The 21,485-nt window shown below is 35.7% G+C and overlaps 2 protein-coding genes across 3 annotated transcripts; one reads left to right on the plus strand and one right to left on the minus strand.

The window, feature by feature from the left end:
* The first annotated feature begins 8,911 nt into the window (after positions 1–8,911).
* LOC139106641 (cytoplasmic dynein 2 intermediate chain 1) lies at positions 8,912–14,143 on the plus strand. Of its 2 annotated transcripts, none has more exons than XM_070663574.1 (16): positions 8,912–9,022; positions 9,666–10,421; positions 10,491–10,610; positions 10,695–10,861; positions 10,973–11,126; positions 11,207–11,347; positions 11,416–11,556; positions 11,623–11,934; positions 11,995–12,167; positions 12,242–12,455; positions 12,538–12,689; positions 12,779–12,918; positions 13,037–13,095; positions 13,290–13,444; positions 13,550–13,682; positions 13,756–14,143. In XM_070663574.1, exons 1-16 carry the CDS (start codon positions 9,011–9,013, stop codon positions 13,876–13,878), a joined length of 2,952 nt encoding a protein of 983 aa, XP_070519675.1. In that variant the 5' UTR covers positions 8,912–9,010; the 3' UTR covers positions 13,879–14,143. The 2 variants fall into 2 exon arrangements, with proteins under 2 accessions (XP_070519675.1, XP_070519676.1); XM_070663575.1 differs by having other exon boundaries at positions 10,976–11,126.
* Positions 14,144–14,229: 86 nt separating this feature from the next.
* On the minus strand, positions 14,230–21,133 carry Tsf3 (Transferrin 3). Its single transcript, XM_070663576.1, has 16 exons — positions 20,647–21,133; positions 19,689–19,837; positions 19,425–19,527; positions 18,942–19,075; positions 18,606–18,733; positions 18,243–18,387; positions 17,860–18,017; positions 17,624–17,745; positions 17,375–17,526; positions 16,920–17,166; positions 16,612–16,760; positions 16,367–16,534; positions 16,068–16,175; positions 15,864–15,994; positions 15,595–15,750; positions 14,230–15,523 (listed from the first exon to the last, which is right to left on the minus strand). Exons 2-16 carry the CDS (start codon positions 19,774–19,776, stop codon positions 15,350–15,352), a joined length of 2,163 nt encoding a protein of 720 aa, XP_070519677.1. The 5' UTR covers positions 19,777–19,837; positions 20,647–21,133; the 3' UTR covers positions 14,230–15,349.
* Between the last annotated feature and the right edge of the window lie 352 nt (positions 21,134–21,485).

A 21,485-nucleotide genomic window follows, 5' to 3' on the forward strand; every position in this document is an offset into this window, starting at 1 on the left:
CTATAGTCACGTTCGCTAACTGCTAGTCGCTTTATCTGTCTTTCAGCGTACACCGTTGCTAGATTTTCGGAGCGAGAGATAGTCGTTCGGTCAACGACGCATGAAATTCGAAGTGGGACCGAATTATCGGCGACACCCGCTCGCCAATGTTTCTTCTAGATACATACGCGGTACACGCCGTTGAGCTTTCGCGGCTGGCCGCGACATGACAACGAATGATTGTTCAACGAGAAGTACGAGTTAATCCGGCGGCTTAAGATTTATTAATGAGATAGATCACATATATGCGAGGCGAATAGTGCGCCGCGCGCCGCATACGTGATGCGGCCGGTCCGCGTTTTCGTAGGAAATTATTTAGATTGCTGTCAAACATTCGGCCTAACATCAATTATCGCGTAGATCATTAGCTCGCGTATATTAATCTTTGTTACTCGGGCGTGTGTCTCATCGGTGCGCTCTCGCGTACAGAGATCGCGCTGTAATAAATTTATGAAGTGACGAAGAGATTACAGCGGGCGTGGCGCGCGGAATGGGAGGCAAATGTGAATTGCACAAATAATTACGGCTCATCCGGATTTCTGTTATATTCCGTGTCACTGATTGTGAGCGCGCCGTGATTATTTAGTTTCAACCCGAGCCGCACACTTCGATATTGTTAATAAAAAAATAAAACGGCAAACTCTCGAATTATTATCAATGAAAATAATGCAATGATTAAGAGAACACAGAATTATCTCCTCGCTTCATTGTGCAAAATTATTATTACGGCAAAGCGGCGACAATAAATTTAAGTTGACGTAATATGGCTTTTTGAAACAGGATTTAAATAGCTAATTTAAATTTAAAAAGATGGAAGGCACTTGTGCAATATACAATCAAGGGGTAAAGTTAAACGCAAAATATAAAGTGTAGCGCATATAATTCTGTATATTAAAATAGTTCTTGCATGTATTTCGCAGGTAGGGTTACGTAAGTTTACATGCATTTACACGTGCATTTGTTGGATATCGAGGTATATTCATTGTTTAGATGTGCTTCGGAACGTAGCTGGTGTACAATAGTAATTACCTTTCATGCAAACTATGCGTTTCCCTACAATGCCTCGCTCGTAATCGATAGCTGCGCTGCAACAAGTAGCGTATACAAGCTAGCAAACGACAGCGGGCGACTTTCCGATACACTCGAGAATCGTTACCGTATCGCCAATCTACCCTCCACCATTAACAGCCACCTGCATCTATCGATTGCATTATTGTCACATGTGGACTTTATTCAGCTTTCTTTTTTTACCGGATAATGCGTTGAATAAAAATAATATTAATCTGCAGAAAAAAAAAAAAAGAAAGAAAAAAAAATGTGTTTGCGATCGCAAAAGTTTCTGCATTCGTTTCCGTGGCTTTCAATGACTGCGCGCATGTATTCGATATAAAATTTTATCTGATATTTCTTTATGCCTATCTATTATCCGGCACCACTGCCGTTAGTTGAACTGTATTTATCCTAGAGTTTGCTGATATTCCGTTCAAATGTTTCTCCAGGGTGCTTCAAAAACGTTCCCCCGAGCAATTAAAATACGCACGATTGTCACCGGATGGTCCTTTTTTACGAGTAACCGCTCGCCCATTACCACAATTCCGCCGGAACGTCTGCCATCGTTCCGAGCCGTCGTTCGCTGGCGTTAAGCCGCGTGCGAAAATGGCTTTTCTTCTCGCCAGTTCTCCCGACTTGCTAATTAAATAAAAGGGTCGACAAGAGAAAGAGGAAACCCTGCCTTACCCCATCCTCCTATCAGCCATGACCGCGCACACGGAAAGAACTCAAATGAGGAAGTATCTGCAAAAGTGACTTCCGCCTCTCCTTCTCTGTTCTTTCTACTTTCTTCTTCACCATATTATTTAACCCTCTATCGCGCAAGTTTGCTCCCAATGGTTTTTCCTGTTGTTGTCGGGAGTACTTTATCTTCCACGGTCATCGTTTATTTCTCACCATTCACATTTTCGTGCATCGTTTCTCATTGCGCCGTGATAGTAATTTATTTGCGCTTATGACAATATTACATTAGTTTGAAAACGCAGATTAATTTTTGTAATTACTACTTTTGCAACACGAATCCTTTTTATGTCGTGTAGAAAAATTAAAAATATAAATTTTACTTACTTTCCAACAAATCTCTATAAAAGGAAATTAAACGAAGAGATTTTTTTTTACTTGAAAAATACCGAATATTATTCGAGGGATCTTGGAAAATATTAAGAAATAAAGTACGCGATCTCGAAAAAAATAGTTTTTCGTTCCCCTAGACAAATTTGTAGACTCGCGATCTTTATTGTGAGTTTAATCGAGCATTTTATTGTATTCTGCATCGATGGATCGGAATATACGCAGATATTGATCTTGGATAAAGTCACGCGAGATATGTCCCGAGATTACTTTGTCTTCTTCTAATCGTCAATCGCATATAGATATTTCTACATTATCAGGCTGAAAGAGGTGGTGTATAAACCACACGGTACATTTAATATTCATGATATCCCCCGCTTAGTAAAGTGGACTTACTTAGAAGTAATATAAATGATAATTTGCGCCATTGTTCTTGCTTTACAGCTCAACCGACTTGCAGCATTAACAATCATCAACGTCGAATGAGGAGCTCGGTTGGGCGTGAAGTTCGATTCTGAGCAACCTCGCGCGCGTTCGCGGGAAAGCATAATTCCTCGATGAAAATTCATATAAGAAGCTACTTGCGGTGGCAAATAATATTCAGGAAAAGTACCGTCGCGGCGCTGAGAGCGATAAGTAATTTCTCGCTTGGGAAAATCTGAAGTTGCGGCGAGACTTGCCATCGACGTACTCATGTTCTACTTATACGAAGTATCCGACGACTGTACCAAGTGGCATAGTAAATACAAATTAACAAGTAAATTCGCACTATCGTTATCACTGAACTTTATTTATCCCGATGTCAATTGTTGCGCGTAAATTTAAGCGTAAAAATTGCCTATTTATGCTATTCGTTAGTTTTATGATCTACTACTTTGTCGCACATTGCTTTCACGGAAAATTGTTTCGTCAAAATTTCATATTTTTAAATTTGACGGAGCGTAAAATGGGGAAAAAAAAGAATTCATTAAATTAAATAAAGTGACCAAGTTACGAGGGCTCGCCGTCAAACAAAAGGCGCTTTTTATAAACTTGAGTTTGTCGAAACACATTTAATGCTGTCATATGTTGCGAAATAATATATAGCCTAATATACAATTCACAAATACGATTACGTGCTCGTAAATTCTAAGCTGCTTTATTTACAAACTCGGCCGAACCCTCGCGGAAGTCCGGGCTGCGGTTCGCGTGATCAAGATCGGACGGTATTAATTACACATCCTCCCCCGTTTCGCCCTCGATTCAAAAGCCGCCTAACAATAAGGATCGCGCTACCGTAATCGCGGTATTAACGATAACTCCCGGGTGTGCCATGCGCCAGCTTTTACGGGACGTCTCACGTGCCGCTACGATTCGGCTCCTACGCGAAACAGGCTCGTCCGCCCTCAAATAATTCCTTCCAGTTTGGACGAAGTTAATCCCGGCGGATCATATCGTATTACTTCGTTCGAGCTTAAAGGAACGACACCGCGAACCCGGTGACAGTGGTACCAGCATGCGGACCCGAGGAGAATTGTGAAGGAAGAAAGGGATGAGCGACGGCGGTGACGGCGCGCACGGTGGCGAGAACTGAAAGGGGGTGAAGGTTCGAGAGTGGCGCGGCGGCAGAGGAGAATTCCAGAAGATCCACACGGATTACGTACGTGATTGTACGACAGTGACGTCACTGTGGCCATTGTTCCTTCTGTAATATACGAGCGGACATAATCCTCAAATTACGTTCCCGTAACGCGGCGCTTCCGTCCGTCCGTTTGCGCCTGTCCGGGGCTCACGTACGCACGATAATAGTTTCCTGCATAATAGTTTACTAATGACGCCTTCATTATCATATGCGAGCCGTCATACCACACGCATGTATAGATTAACATGCCGGTCTCTTCGATGTAACAGCGCGTTCTCGTTCCGCGCCGAAATCGCCGGCCGGTTTTCGAGCCGCTTTCTCACGGGCTTCGTGCGAATCGGCAGAAATCCACTTAAACGATTAGACACGGCCGTCGAATGCTTTAGCTTCTAATTAGTAACACGACCGAAGCTCATTTTCGGCAGTTTCCTGATTAACCCTTTGATCACTTTGTTTAACCATGATATATCAACTTCTTGTACCTTTGGTCTCGTGAATTAGAATTATTTAATCGTTCCAGAGTATTTTTTTTGCGTATATCTCGTTAAGAAAAACTGGCTAATATTTTCTGAATGTATAACATATTTAATTTATTTGCGAAAGTAGACGGAATTTTAATAAAACCAAGGTTTTGAAAAATTTTATTTCTATGAATTAAAATTGTTGAAAATACGTTTTATATAAATGTAAAAAAAATACTTGTGTAATTTAATATGGAGAAAAGCGACTTGTGTGAAACTTTAAAATATACAGTCCGTCAATATTTTATTTAAAAACTGAATCTCATGAATTAATAATCTATGTATCGATTAGTGATACTTTTAATAAGTATTTGTATTTAAGTACTCTTTGAAACTGATTGAAGTACGTCTCAAGAAAAAGGCTATCAATCACATGACGAAAAGTGTTTGAAACATTGATTAATTGTCTACGGACTTTTATTTCTTTCTATTTTTTTTTTACCTCGTTGGTTTCAGTAATACATTGCTTCTACATTATTAGAAATAGTGCCATTTATCGCGTTTATCAGAATTGAGGCTCAACATTATTTTTTTTTTTTTTTTTTTTTTTTAATTTTATAATACATCGTAAAGTAAAGTCATACATTAAACACGCGATAATGAGATACTTTGAGAGCTGTAGACGAAGTTTAATCAAAGCTGCACGGTATATAAAATTTTATTTTTATCTCGTGCTCCATTTTTGTTGATCTCATTTTTATTTATTAATTAATTTACTTCTTTAATTATTTATTTTTTTTATTAAAACCCGTGGATGCGACCACGTCATTTCCTACAGAATTTACGTAGGAACTAATTACACGCCCTGCATTTTTGCGTTGAACCCATATATTCCCGGCGCGATATGTAATGGGCGCGATAAAACGGGCCATTCGTGTTCGCGATTTTACCAGTCGATGCCCATCGATAGCGCGTTATCCAGACAGCCGATTTGATGCGTAGGAGCACACTTTGATAAACGCCGCATCAAAGCGTTTTATGTCAAGAGTAAATCGACATTTTCATCGGGCGCGTATACGTATAGACGTCAGCTTTTACCATGAAAAATTTTCAAATTTAGATGTATATATATATATATATATATTTTTTTTTTATACGTGTGGAGATATATACATATATAAAAGACTCGCATGACACTCATGATGATGTCCGAGATTGCGCGAGGGAGAAATTAACACGACAGTATTCCCGTATTATTATTATCTTGATAGAGTACCGGATGCGACGCTTCCTGATAACGAAGTACCCGATAGTAAGACATCGTTCAGCTAACGCTTTTTGAGGAGTACATATTTCATGTACGCCGCACGTAATTACAATCGACTTAACTGATGTATCTAACGTCGTTTCCCCCTTGCCACATACCGTGGCAACGTAATCTGATACGTACGTTCTCGATGTATCGCCCGGTATTAGTTTCCGCGCCGGAAACATATCGACAAACCGAGCCGATGCGAAAGGAATCTTGATAGCCACCAGAAAACCGGTCTAGCTATTAAATAACGTTTCTCGTAGTTTCAAATATGTCGGAGCTACGGAAGTTTATCGAACTCCGCCGGGATAGATACACACATTTTTTATGTCGGGCTAGACAAAAAAAATAGAGAGGCTAGATAATCGGTTCTCCGATTGACGAGCTCGACTCTTTGTATTAATACTGCATGATTTATTCATTTCGACAAGTTTGAGCATTCGATGAATCAGAATCAAATAAGTGTATAAAAATCGGACAACCTGATGAAGGAAATATAATTCTAAGCAAATTGCAAAGACAAGGCCTATCGTTACTTTGATCCTAATAAATATTTAATAAATCTCAAATTAAAATGCACGCATTTAGTGTCACTTTCTACTTGAAAAGCGTATATTGGAATCAACAAGCTAAATCAGTTCAAAGATCTGACGGGAGAGAAAGTTTCTGTCTGTGATTTTTCCAATATCTGGATTATCAGTTAGGCAAGGAAGTAGAAATCCCGGGGTCAGTCGAGCGCGCAGAAAAGGAGAAGAAATTGATCTTGGTAGTATCTCCTCTCTGCCTTTGTAATTTCATAAAGAAAGGGAATCACGCCCGCGCCACTTCCGCTCTCGAGAAGGTCTGAAGATTTCTATCTTCGTTTTCGCCTCCATTTACTTCGTTTCTCGCGCGGTTGTCGAGCGGAGAATCTCGCGCGGAGAATCGACAATTCATGTGGCCTAGAAATAAGCTGAAAGAGTTGTAAACCATGCAGAGTAGCTTTTCAAGCTGCAGCGCGCGACACAAACCGAGAGTAATATAGGTCTTTGATCCGTTGACCCTCGACGCATTGAAAGCGGTGCGTTATCGAAAAATGCAATCGTAAAGATTATACACGTACCGGATATTCTGAATCTTTCATGCTTTCCAACAAGCAACAGCGACGTCTTGATTTAAAAATGTATTTCTTTGCGGAAATTTATGATTTAATTATTAAAATTATTGGATCTGATTTAAGAAATAAGTTAGGATATAAATTATAATAAAATTGTAAAAAGAAATTGTATGAAATATAAAAATAAAGATTATTTTTTAAATAAGGAATTATTAACTCATTCTTTTTTTTTTGCCTTTTTTTCCCTTATGTGCTGACATGAGAATTTCGCATAAGCATAAATGTACGTATTTGTCTTTGAGATACGAGTAATCTCGTATAAATTGCGGACTTCGTTCGAAATAATATACGGTGTCTTAGCTATACAAATGTTTAAAGCAACGATGGAGAAACGTTCAAACAGATACTGCAACACATGCAAACGGTTGCGGGTATTCTAGCGAAAGCAAGACATAAGTAACTTTGAAACTACGCGACTAGCAGTCGCAATCTCTCTTGGATCCTTGATTTCCACAGTCCGAACTTCGGTAGCTACACACACGCATCGCTGATTCGGCAATCGAGATACGTTATTCTTGTCAAAAGTGTCAAATTAGAAATTCTTGCTATACGAGACGAAGTCATGGGCGCGCTACGCGCGCACAGTTTTTCAAGGGATTCTGATTTACGCGCGTTATTATATTTCGGGACATAAATTAATTATAAAAATTTCTTTATGATAATTACAATTGAGTGATTTGTACTTACATTTGTAGCTTTCGATTAGGTTAGGGCGGGTTATTTTCGAGTCATCCTTCCTTCCTTCCTTCCTTCCTTCCTCTCGTGGCAGTTTCTGGATTATCCTGCGTTGCAGTATCCGCGTTGCAGCACTTCATATCACTTAACAATGTGTTACACTGCTCTGGTTTTTTTTATAATCACGATCACTAATTACAAACACTCACTCGAGAGACGAACGACCGAAAGAACGACGGTGGATTATCGCGGCGATTTGTTACGATTAAAATTAAGAAGCGCGACGAACGATCGTTCGTAGTATAAATTTGCACTTTCGATATCCGTAGCGTTGCTCACGTAAAGCGAGGTCACTTTTGATCCTCCGATGCCGATGAACGATGCCGAGAACTTTGCGACAAGCGGCGATTGAAACGGGCCGCGATGCGAAATGTTCTCCGCGTACTTTTTCTTCCTCGACTACTTTAAAAATCAGCTGTTCGAAACGGGATGAGGATTCCAGCTGCGACGAAGAGAGACGGACGAGGTGCGGATCTCTCACTCTTACAATTACCGGAACCTGACGAAGTAAATTGTAATGGAAGAAGCCGGTCGAAAATGCCCGAAACGTCGGACGCTCCGTGCGCTCTGAACCCCGCGACGTAACCTAATCGTTCCGAAGCACTTTTTCGAAGCACGAAACGAAGCACAAGACGATGAGGAGAATGATGCAGAAGTGCAAAAAATGATTGTTCGTTACCGAGTCGACGACGTCGACACTTATTCGTACGCGGGACTGTCCTATCCGCGGACGAAAATACGCGTAATTACGGAGCAATTAGCGACACGTTCTCGCGTCCGAGGCTCCGTTTAAACTGACCATTAGATTTCGGTCCTTGGAGTGAGAGAGACAACCGCGTAAGAAAGTGAGACAGTCGATAAGTCCGATCATCGAGCTCTAAGCATCTTTCTATAAAACAGAAGATCGTTGTGTTCGATTAGAATACTTTACATATCTGGAATTAATCTAGAAATTTAAGTAAATTCTTTTTTTTTTTTTTTTAATGCAAGCATACAGTTAATCACATTAAATAACTAATTTATTGCCTAATTTTAATATTCTGTTCTAATAATAACAATTTTTATAACAAATTAATCAGAAACTATGCATCTATTAATTAACGTTTAAATTAAAAAAAAAAATTTAATTTTTACAATTTTAAAGATATTCTTCGCGCAATAGATTGATTTTAAAATATACCAAGATAAAGTTTTGTATGTTAAATTGATCCAGAGAAGTTTATCGTCCAACGAAAGTATAGTTTTCTATTACAACAGTACCAATAACGTAGGAAGCAGAATAGAACGTTATTCCACATATATGTTAACCCATATTTGTAAAAAAAAATTTTTTTATGCAGCCAATAAAAAGTTACGCGCTTACAAAAGTTCTTCACAGTAGAGACGAATATTACTGGCAAGGTAATATTCATTCTTATCATCCATTGATATATAAAACGTATGCTCTAAGTAACAATTGCAAAAAAATTCGTTTGAGGCGCTACTGTTCCATTAGTTTATATCATGGTTGCCGTAGGATCGCTTGCAATTGTCAATAGTGTCAATTCCAATCAATTAGCGACATAATGTCTGATAAAGTAAGTGTTTCAAAAGCTTTTAATATATCCGCTCGGTCGCCAGTCGTATAATACATTTTCCACCATAAGAACGTATTATCTTCCTTCTTTTTCGTTTGTATTAGCTAACACGCGTAATTTAACATTTACACAATCAAGGCTTTACAATCATACATACGTTAACCTCGAACTTATCGACATTTTTCACGAAGCCACGTAAAGAACATGATGATAACCGTGCATAGATAGAGGAAATGATAGCATTAATTTTGTATAATTTATTGTCACAAAAAAGAGATCTCATTACGTTCTCTTATTAATTACCAAGGGATGACTCACTTCTCTCATGTATTATTTATACGTCTCGATGATCGAAGAAACTGGTTTTAGAAACTCCAATCGTTTGTGTAACAATTTGTTTTACGTTTAAAAAATATAGAAGTAATTAATGTGTATAATACTGACTAAAAAAAAAAAAAAAAAAAAAAATTACTTTAAATATTACTCCAATTAATTTTGTTAATTTTATCATTTTGTTAGTCGTTCAAAATATTTATTCTGTATTTTTTTGAAATAGTAAGTATTTATTTCGAGTGGAATTAAATTACTTTAAAAAATATTAATATAAACTTAATTTTGCAATAATAATTTGTTTGCTTTTTAGGGAGCAGTCAAGAAAACTAGATCCAAAAATGAAATCAAGACACAGGTGAAATCTAAAGTAAAAACGTTGTCTAGCGACGAAGGCAATGTGGAAATGTCCAAAAAACCAGATTCTAATTTGTTAAGAAAGTCCCAAATGGTTGAGCACAGAAAAGATGAAAACAGAATGCCTAAATTATTACAGAATATCTCAACAAGAGCACAATCGTCTAAAAGTACCACCAAACCATTCACTGAATCTTCTCAACTTAAAACTGTTAAGCAAGTATCATCAACCCGAACAAAATCTAGTCAGCTTAATACTTCTTCTAGTCAGTCATTAACAAAGAGGAGTACAATATCTAAGACAAAATCTGAAAATGCTACTAAATTAAACGACGACAATACGGTAAAGAAGAGAAAATCCAGAGAAGTGGGGTATTCAGAGAAAAGAGGCCAGAGTACAATATACATGCCAAAATCAACTACGAGCAAGCCTAACGTTAAGTCTAATGAAACTGTTGTAAATCGGACGCCGAAAGATAAGGAAAAATTGCAAGATTTTCCTGCCCCTGACCGAGTTAAGCCACAAATGCCATCCAAAGAACGTAGGAAATCAAGGACATTGAGTCCAAGCGAAGTAAGGATGTTGCACAGCGTTGTAAAAAAATCAGATGTCATGGACAAGGAAAATCAAAAGAAAAGCGTGGCGGAGAAATCTCAAATGCAACAAGTAGACTCGGATGAGGCAGATTACGATTACGAAGACGATTTTGAGGTAAGATAAGGAGAAATAAATGAGAACTTTAAATGAGGATACACGTAATTATTTTGTTTTACCTTTCAGGATTACGAGTCGGACTTTCAGGAGTGCACTGACAGCGATACTCCTTCAATTAGCGAGAAATCGGATAGCAGTGGACGTGATTCCCAATTAAAACCTATTCAACTTAAAATCCAAGAGAAGGTATTGCTTCGTAATTATTTTTAGGAACGGAAAAGTTACTTTTTAAGAGGAATTAATTATTATTAAAAGGAATAATTCTTGCAGAAAAATACAGAACACACAAAAGTCGAAGAGGAACGTATGCTCGACTCGGGACATTACGATCTCGCAGAAGCGAAAAAACGGGCGGCGCGAGTAGAGTCTGCTCTCTTAACGCAATCAAACACATTGTCGTTAACTGAATTAAAAGAGTCTGTTAGCAAAACGTTTAGGTTTGTGATTTTACATATTATTTGCATGATTTTCTCTAAAATATTTTACTTTAAAAACAATAAAATAAAAAATATCGTTGGATAATCTAATATTTTAACGTTTATTTAAAGCAGCGACGATAGACCAGCGGAAAATAAATCTCTGCCTTCATCCACTGATGAAGGCTTCGAGGATAGCCGTTCTGGAGACTTTACTAGGTCTTCGCCGCTATCTCAAATACCTCTTATCGACTTTCGTAAACCAAAAAAGACTCGACATAAAGAGGTAAATTTTTTTTTAATGTATTATAACATGGAGGACATTATTCTCGTACATTTAAATTGATACGTTACCGTCTCTTGCAGAACTCGCAAAAACTTCGAAGCAGAGGCGAAGAACTGTTGGAAATGATAAAACTTGACTTCATGGAGTGGTCAATATTGGAATGCAACCCTGTGCCTTACGACGAATTTATAAGAAATTATGGAAAGTTAAATACGCAACAAGTACGTAAAAGATTGCGACTAATTGTGAACGGGCTAATTATTTATTGGACGTGCATTGTGTTTTGCAGGCGTTTACTCAAACCGGTGACGATAATATGGACGTTGAGATACAAACGGACGAGGTGTCTCACAAAAATAAATGGACACAATTCCCAGTTACCTGTAGAGAAAACTTACGTGACAAACGAGATGTATATTTATTTAAAATGGTAATAATTTATGCTTGCAGAATTCGTCGTTAAGTGTAATTCTTAACTCTTTAATAATCTTTGCAGGAACAAATCGGCGTCGGGAGTGATTTGGACGAAACGGACGATATCAATTTTTTATCGCGTCCATCGTACGACATATTGCGGTTAAACAATTTTCTCAACCGAGCGGGTGCGGTTATATTGTCGCTGCTTGAAGAAAAAGAACACGGCGGGACCGTGTTTCAAAGTGACGTAGACGAGCTATCGTTCAGCGATGGCTTCGTGAAGCTCTCTGTAGATACAGTAACGTTCTTAGCCACCAGGCCGGTTAAGATCATACATTATTCGAGTGTCTTAAATAAGGTTTTGCTTACTATACATGCTTCAGCAGAAGAGGTACGTGTTTCATTATTCAACACGATTAGAATTACAATTAAATTATTATAAATATTACAGGAAATAGAAACCATAAGTAAGCAGGATTATATCACCGACTGCTGCATCGGATGTGTTTGGAATATTTCCGAGCCCTCAATGCCAAAAAAGTTATTTTATTCACAGTGTTCTATTACCGCCTGTTGTTTCCATTTAACGAACTGCAACACAGTATTCGCCGGACTCGAGGACGGGTACGAATTTAAGTCCTTCAAATTTTCGCGATTTTATGTCGCACAGTGAATCTAAAATTATATGTTTAAATTAGATCACTAAGTCTCTGGGATCTAAAGGAAGACGAAATGTGGCATCAAAAAGTTACGGATAAAGCGAATGAATTAGATTGGGTAATTAGAACGCCTACTTACACGACAACTGCGGAATTAGATGCGCATACATCACAAGTTATTTCGATACGCGTGTTATCTAAAACTGAGACTGCTTTCGCTAAGGAAAAAATAAACAAGTTTGTCCCCATTCAGGTTGCAATTGTTACAATATTAACTTTAATTTGTTAAAATTTAGTTCTGTCGACTTATATTTATCTTTAAACGAATTTAACAGATATGCAGTTTAGATGAGGATGGTTGTCTTATAATATGGAGTATTGTACATAACATGGGTATAAATATCGACGATCTGGGACTTTCTCACTGGGGCGACATAAGACTCGTAAAGAATCAAAAAACATTTTTAACAAGGAAAAATGCAGAAATGTAAGTACAACAAATTTGAAGTTTTTTTTTTTTCCTAAGATTCAATATATCTATGTTAAAAGTTTCCTTAATTGTCGAATTTTTTTTAGAATGAATACATTTATCGATATGCATGTGGATAGTGCAAATAAAAATAACATTTATGTCGCAACTAACAGTACTGATGTTTTGCATGCAACTACTATCGGTCATAGAACTAATCCATTAACCTATAAACCTGCTGAAATAAGTGAGTGAAAAGTCACTTCACTGTGACACATAATTTAAGCGAAAAATTTTTTAATTCATGTTTCTTCTTTAAGCGCGCATTATAATAGCAGTAATTTTACTTTAAATAAAAATTACAGGTGAATGCGGTAATTTAGCTTGCATTGACGTTTGCCCCTTTGGTCAATCCTTTTTCTGGGTAAGACTTTCCTCGTGGTTTGAGGCTTATTTTATTATTATCGAATTAAATAGTAAAGTAACTCAAGCATCTATATTATGTAAGGGATAATTCTAAAATCTCTTAATATAGCGGCGCGGAGGCCTTTTGGTTTTGCCGACGTTTTGCTCGTACGTTACAATTATTACTATCAATTTAATCTTTGTGTCCGTTAGGTTGGTTGTGATGACGGAACGATTCGGCTTCATTACTTAAATGTGGAAAGACCGATTATACAATTGAAAAATGAACAATATACAAATGGAATTAAAGCTTTGCAATGGTCGAAAACCAAACCGTTAACGATATATACTTTAGACAATAATTCTCGGTAAGAATTTTTCACGACATGAACAAAAGTATTGATAAATAATTTAATTACGTATAATATAAATTTAAACAATAAACTTTGAATAATTATAAATATTTTTAACAGGATCTACGTGTGGGATTTGAGCCAGAGTGATATTTGTCCTGTGCATATATTATCTACGAAAAAGTGGGGAAAGATAAGTAGTATGCAACTGTCTCCTTGCGAAATAAATCAAGATATGACAAATCAGTATTTGGTAAGTTTAAAAAAATACACACGATTTTAAGATGGAAATTTATTCCATAATTTTAAAATATTTTGTTTTCCAGGCTTTAGGCACGGAATCTGGTAATGTGGAGGTACACAAGTTGAAAAAAGAATTTTATTATTCAAAGAAAGAGGAAGTTTTACAAGAACTGAACCTATTTTCGCGATATGTTTCGGTATCGTAAACGAAAATAGATATTTATAAGAAGAGAATTATATAAGCACCACTAGTTTTTCTGAAATTGCAATTTATATTACTATTTAAAGAAATTGAATATAGTAAAAGACTTGTAGGGTTTTATACTTCCATTATATACACACAGTATGCACTTGCAATTATCACAATAGATAATTGAAATACTAGTCATCGAAATTAGTCAAACACAAGTTAAACTTTTTAATTGACAAGGGATGTACAATTTTACGTTATCCTGAAATTGTTATTTATAAAATTTAGTAACACATAACGATAGACATCTTTAATTTCGAATTATATGGAGTTTTTTTTCCATTTTTTGTAATAAAAATGCGATTAATTTGTTATAATTTTATATATTCAGCTATGTATGACAAATGAGATTTTTCGCGCACTTATTTATATCTTTTTATGATATAATATTCATATCACAAAATTCCGTCCAGAAAATATTAATACTATTATACCACTAGATGTAGATAAAATAGTATTCGTAACATATTTATACATATATTTATAATAGTATATTGTACAAAATATATAAATAAGAACAAATGAAGGTATTATACAATCGAATATACATAGGATTTTATATATATCCTAGCCGATTTAATATTGCGTTTTTTGACATAGGTGATTCATTATTGATAACGAAATATGCGAGATGATGTAATTTTATCTTATATTTAAATTAAAAAAAAGTTTTTATATCAAAGTTTTTTAAATAATTAATTGTCTTTTAATATTAAGCGTTTACTTCACGATAGTTGCAATCGTTCAACAAGCTCCAATAATTTTATTTCTTTTTTTTTAATTTTTTTACATAATTATTTATAATTTGAACAATTATATAAATAAAAAGAATTAAGAATTTTATTCTTTTTATTTATATAATTGTTTAAAACAGCATAATTATTGAAGTGTTGAACTACTCGAGGTCTTACTATACATACATATACAAATAATATGTATGTATGCATATTTTATGTATATATGTATAAAATATGTACATATGATGTGTATAATATGTTATGCATACGTATATAATCTATGCGATGCATATTACATATTTACATATACATATGCAATATATATGTACACAGAAAAAAAATAGTATACAATATATATATATGAATATTTGACAAATATTTTAAAAAGTTATTTGTTTTAATTATTTCTAATAATTTAAACACTTTGAAGTATATATTCCAATTCAAAGATAAAGATGTTTCTTATAAGTTTCCATAATACATACATCGAACTATTTCTCAATATGTATAATTAAAAATTATGCGAATTAAAGTAATATCATATTTGTAATATTTAAATTTAATTTTTATGAAGTAAAACACTCGTAAAGAATTTTTCATGCAAAATTATTATGCATCACCAATAATGAATTATCTTATTTACATACCATTGTAGTTTTGTAGAGAGCATAATTTGTTTTTCCGTCAGTTTTAAAATGGATCTAAAATGAAGAATATTATTGTGCATAGAAAAAGAGTTCTCGAGAAAACCCATATGTTAGCAACACTGCAGGTGTTTTGCCGTATGAATTCTTCCACAATTTGATCGTAACTACGTCCCTTTAATGTCTGATGACCATATAACTCTAAATAGCGTGTGCCATCCTATAACAATAAAACTTCCATTTATAATATTGTATATGATATATACAAAAATTACTTTGCGTTTAACTTACAGGAAAAATAACCCCATGATTGTCCTCATACGGCCCGTATAGCAAAAATGTGGGTGCTTGCCCGTTAAACTTTCTTCCAAATATCTTGTCCATTTCGACTAGCATCGTATAGATCTCTTGACGTCTCAAATCAGTGATGTTCTCGTGTGACACTATCTGCCAAAATAAATAATTTATATTGTGAATAACTTCATGAAATTGTAATAATATATTTGCAAATTTAATATACATATTATTAATTAATCATGCTAAGAAAAAAAGAGTTATACTGAGCCTAGAGACGTCCAAGCGAGCAAATATGGAATCCTTTTTATAGCTTCAGCCAAAGTCAGGCCCAATATTCGATACTTCGGCAATCGATTTATACTACTATTACTGATCTTCTCGAAATAAAAATCACCTGCAACATCAAAAGGCATCAATCAGATAGTACCCAAAAATGTGGTTTAGGTGTAAGCATTAACGCAACTCACTGGCTTCCGTTTTGTTTTCTATGATCTTCAGATTTACGAAGGCAACGTCGACGATACCGGAAGTCAGATAATTAAAAGCAGTTAAATCGTCGCCCGCATGCTTCGCATCTGGAAAACGATCGTAATTTTGTGCAATTACATTAAATTATTCGTTTCCCTCGCTATTATATCGCATTTTACATCTTTTTTGCACATATTATAAATCTTGAGAATTTTTAATGCTCTATCCATCAACTTTGCATTAGATATTTTTTTATAATTACGTTCATTTGCGATTGTATGTGTTCGTCGGATCTCACCTTCCTTGCATAACGAGTGCAAGTTCGCCGGGAGCTCGTTATTATTATCTTTGTTGTCCCAGCCAAGGACGCAACTGTCTTTAAAGAAATTCGAAACAGCCTGCGCGTCCGAGCAATCCCAGTTTTCGGTAGATTCGTTTCTCATTAGCGTGACAAAGGCATTCCAACCTAAAATCAAAAATTTATGATGGAATAATTAGATTAAAAGCTAAATGCAAAATTATATCTCATTTATGTAACCGCACCAACGCTTCTGTAGCCCGTGAAGATCGCCCTGGCGCCTCTGAGATCACTTATGACTCTAAATGTAGAATTTCTCCTGACAACTGCCACGATCCTGTTTAGTTCCTGACGGTTATGAGCCATTGCGTGGACAATAGGTTTCAAACCCATCCTGCAGGAAAAAAACGAGAATCAAATGTGTGAGAGAATTTATTGTTAATTTTTATCAGTCGATGCCTAACAAACAGAATATTTCAGCGACATTACAGTGACATTATAACATTGTCGAAATATTCTGTTTGCTGGGTGATCATTCACGTTCTTTACTTACATTCTGTTCTTAAGAAGCTCCTCGGGTCGTGCCAAAAAAATGTCCACTTTTCTGTTCCGTACAGCATCCATACATGCTTCTCTGCTACTTTCTTGGAAACAAGAGATCAACGGCTCCACGCCGTAAACTAAAGAAGCGTCTTTTAACCAGCTGCACTTACGCTTTTCGAGATTGGATACTAGGCACCAACGTATCTCTCTCGAAGGCTGACAGCCGGCTCGAAGGTTAGCGCTCAGGAAATTTGGATCTGTAATCAGAACTTTTAATTAATTAATAAATACTTTACTTACTTTAAATTAAAAAATACTATTAAAATCCATTTGCGCTATAATATAATTGTTCAGTAATCATTAATAAATCTATTTAACAGGTGTATTTATTATAGTGCTTTTAATTAGTTATAAAATATTCAAAAAATTAAAGATAAAGTAGTTGTGTTATACTAGATACATTACATCGATGTAAGTAATCGTCGGGTGTTTGCAGATCTCTTACATCAGTCGCGGTAATGTAATAATTTTCCATCAATTGTAAAACGCTTGATTCCCAACTAGATGTTCTATTCATCATCAAATTCATTATGCGAACGATACTTTCAGCATTTTTCCTAGAGAAAAATTAATAATTAAAAAAAACGAAAGTTTCAATCTTTTAATTCTACACAATTGATCTAATTTTTCGAAGTAAAAGTATAAAGCGCTTACGGTTTAGCTACGACAACTGGCCATGGTTTCGATATCCAGACGCAGGGTTTATTGAAATTAAGCGGTTTTGTGGTGCCATCAGGACATAAAAACTTATAATCCTGCGCGTCGATCATTTGAAGCTATATATTTTAATTAATATTAATATTGTAAGTTGAGTAGTCTATTTAAATTATAATTTTTTTTTTTTTTAAGACACTACAATCGAAATGACCGTAGACTAATTTGCTAATTACCTTGAAGTGTACGCGAGCATCACCCAATCGGACCCAGGCAACATCACCCATGCCGTCGGTAAGACATAACAGTGCTCCCTCTCGTCCATAGTATTTATCGGTATTATAACAACTGGCTGGCCTCTCACAAGCAGCGCACAGATTTCTATACTTCGATTCTGCGAAAAATAATAAAAATTCTTAATTTTTGCAATACAATAAAAAAACGCAAAATAATTTTATTTTTAAATAAATAGCGATTGTTAATAAATCACAAATATACACTTATATCGTATTTAAAGCCGATATTCATACATATAGTTTGTTCTTATATTAAAGATTGTCTTAATAATAGTTTTATTTGATTTTAGATCAATCATACATGCTTGTAACTGAATACGTACTCAATTGATAATCAAACGTCGTATCTGTTGACCAGGGACCAGCGATGCAGGCCGCTTCGAAGTAATTAGACAGAGCGTGCATTCTGTTCTCGAATAACGTCATGTTTGCGTCGCATTCCTTTTTAATTATCATATTTTCGAAGTACTGAAATAGGAGGTAATTAAATAAATGCGGATTTGCCCAATGAGTAAATCGGTGTCAAAAACAACAGAGGAATGATCTTAAAAGCTCACAGTGGTAAATGGACACCACTAATCAGATTATATAAATTTAATTAACTCTACTTAACTAGGTAATCTGATTAATGGCGTTTATTTGATACCGTGCACATCTGAGCCTCATTCAAAATAGAGCTTACTAACCATTGAAAAAGCTGCAGTCCAATCATCGACTGTATCTAAACCAGGGTGACACAATCGTTTGCCTTTAACGCCCCATATGCGTCGCACATTTTTATGTGCTATGGCTACTACTTCAAAACGATAATCATCTAAAAAAATAAAAAAAAAAAAATTTATTTGAGATAATCATCATTTTAAACATATGAAGTTAACATACAATTGGCGTTAATTTTTTTTTTTTAATTAATCTGTCTGAACGATAAAGTTGTTCAATGATTAATCAAAATTTATTGCGGCTAAGGTAAAACGCTTTATTTATGTGTTAACAACACACACTATTTTATTGTAATTAATTACCGTCTGGGAAAAGTCTTAATTCATTCGTGACTAGTACATTGTACAGCTTGTAATTTCTTATAGCCATAAGTTCCTCTGGTTCCAACACAGTAATATCGACATCACCACTGCTCACTCGGCGTAAACAACTAAATCTATAAATCAGAATTATTTTATTGTAAGAAATATATTTAGTACAATTGTATTTAAAATAATTTGTTAATGAGTTCCGCTTGCAAATCGGTCTTCCTAAAAAAAGCCGTATCTCTATCCAATTCGTCAGAAATAAATTGCTATTTTAAATCACTTATGTTATGTAAGACATTATTACACATTGTTACGAAATGTACTCTTTTAACTCTTATCTTTAATAATAATTTTAAAAAATTGAAGAAAGGATAGAGATGTAGCTTTTCTGAAAAGAAATACTACAACTTCTAAGCAGTGAAACTGAAATAAATCTTTTACATAAAAAAAAATTTTATTATGCTGCGTTATACTTGCCTATCAGTTTCTATGACACATTCTATCGGACTCTTAGCTAGTTTCGGGCAAAGCGAAAGAATTCTTTGTGTAGTATGCACACTATCGACTAAGCACAACGTCCCTAAAATGTCATAATTTTTATTTTTAATACTTATTTATTAACAAACTGGTTTTAAGCGTTATTTCACGACGTAATATATTTTTGTATATCTTAACGAGATTTATTTTAATTGAGATTAGAAAATAATTTTGTGGTAATATCTCAATATTCATCTTACTCACATTTGCTATCGGCGTTGACGAACTCATAGCTCTCTACGAAAGTTATAACGAGAGAAAAAATGAACCAACAAGAAATACGAAAATCCATGGTCGATCTTCACTCCGCTGCTATCTCTTCAAACGGAATAGAGTTCTGTTTAACGGAGTTTCTACAAAAAAATGTTCTAATTAACGTTGTGATTTATTTCACTGTGTGTCAATGGTAATCATTATTGCACGAGGAACAATCGCAATCGTGTTATGATATAGTTATCACCGAGCTACGTTTCGCTGAATCAACATGCGCGATCCGCGGCCGCTTATTTTCAATCGCCGCATTATTATAATTTACGGCAAATTAAATTATCCATTTAATTGAACCTGGCGACGCGTGGCTGCTTTATTTTCAAACTTAAAAAGCATCTTGGTACACTGTAATGTTTATACTAACGATAGATATTCAAAATAATATTAACGTTTTCTGTGCATACGTTCCAAGATACTCACAATATTAAATATAAATTAAATATTAATACTGAATATATTCAATACATAATTTTTTTTTTTTTTTTTAATAGTTATATACATTTTTTTTTTAATTAAAAAAAATTAATAAAGTGTACAGCACAAAAGATATAATTTTCCTCGTTATATGAAAGTCGAATAAGTTGTTAAGAGACTTGTGGATCTCCAGGAAAGTAATTGATTCTCAATGAAATACGTCTAAACTTCACGAACGGGATCGGCGATGTGGTCATTTTACGTTTAGAACACGCGTTTATGCCGGCGCCGAATTAACGATGGAACCACACACTTTCGATCTCTGTCCTTGAAACTTTTTGTCGACTCGTGAAATGCCTTTTTGTAGGACTGGCCGGACGACCTGTGTGCACCACCGCATTTATACGATAATTATAAGACACGTCCGCGGCCGGTTACGATTACAGAATACAGTTTCGCTACCTTAAAGCTTACTTACTGTCATTGAACATTTATATATTCGGATTTTCGAGCTAATATCCTTTACCACAGCCGCCACTTGGATTCTACTGTTGCTCGAGCTGCTTCGAAGCTTCTCTAGAATCCGGAATCCACACGGAAGGAACGCCAATTTTCTGTCGTTACTCTGAATTCGCAGGACGTCAATTTGATTCGAAGACGACCGTTCGACTTATCCATCGCGTGCCTTCACGATGACAATGTTATTCTCGCCATACCTCTCCACGGTCTCTCGCTCATTCTCTTGTTTATTCGCGGCGCTTCGCGGACGGGCGAGCGGCGAAAACGTGCGTTATCCGCTGTGAAAATAGCCGCGAGAAAACGAGAACTCGCGATTGAACGTGTCATCTGGATACGTAACTGCGAGTTTAAAGTAACCTCACCGAAAACGAAGGTACCGGAATCGTGAACGAAAGGGATAGAACGACAGTGGCACAAAACTGCAGATTATACGGAGGCGTGTATCACGCGCAGCTGATGATACCCGATCTGACGGAAAGTCCAAGTATGCGGCGAGCTGGAATGATCAAATCTGGGTGGGAGGAGATGAGAAATATAGAGAAAGAGAGAGAGAGAGAAAGAGACGAAAGGAAGGAGAGAAAGAAAGAAGAGATTAAGGCATAATAAGAAACCTCTGCGTAATACGTGCGCGCTATGCGTGTTGCGTTGCGAAGGCAATTCACGCACAAGCAGCAAAAAATTTTATATATCAAATTTATATCTGTATTCGTAGTGCATGTATTTATAGGGCTTATATTCGTAGTGCTTATGTTTTAAAATATTTTGACGTTTAAAATTTAATAATCGTACTAGTTCACC

Source organism: Cardiocondyla obscurior, linkage group LG11, assembly GCF_019399895.1.
Source record: "Cardiocondyla obscurior isolate alpha-2009 linkage group LG11, Cobs3.1, whole genome shotgun sequence".
Lineage (NCBI taxonomy): Eukaryota > Metazoa > Arthropoda > Insecta > Hymenoptera > Formicidae > Cardiocondyla > Cardiocondyla obscurior.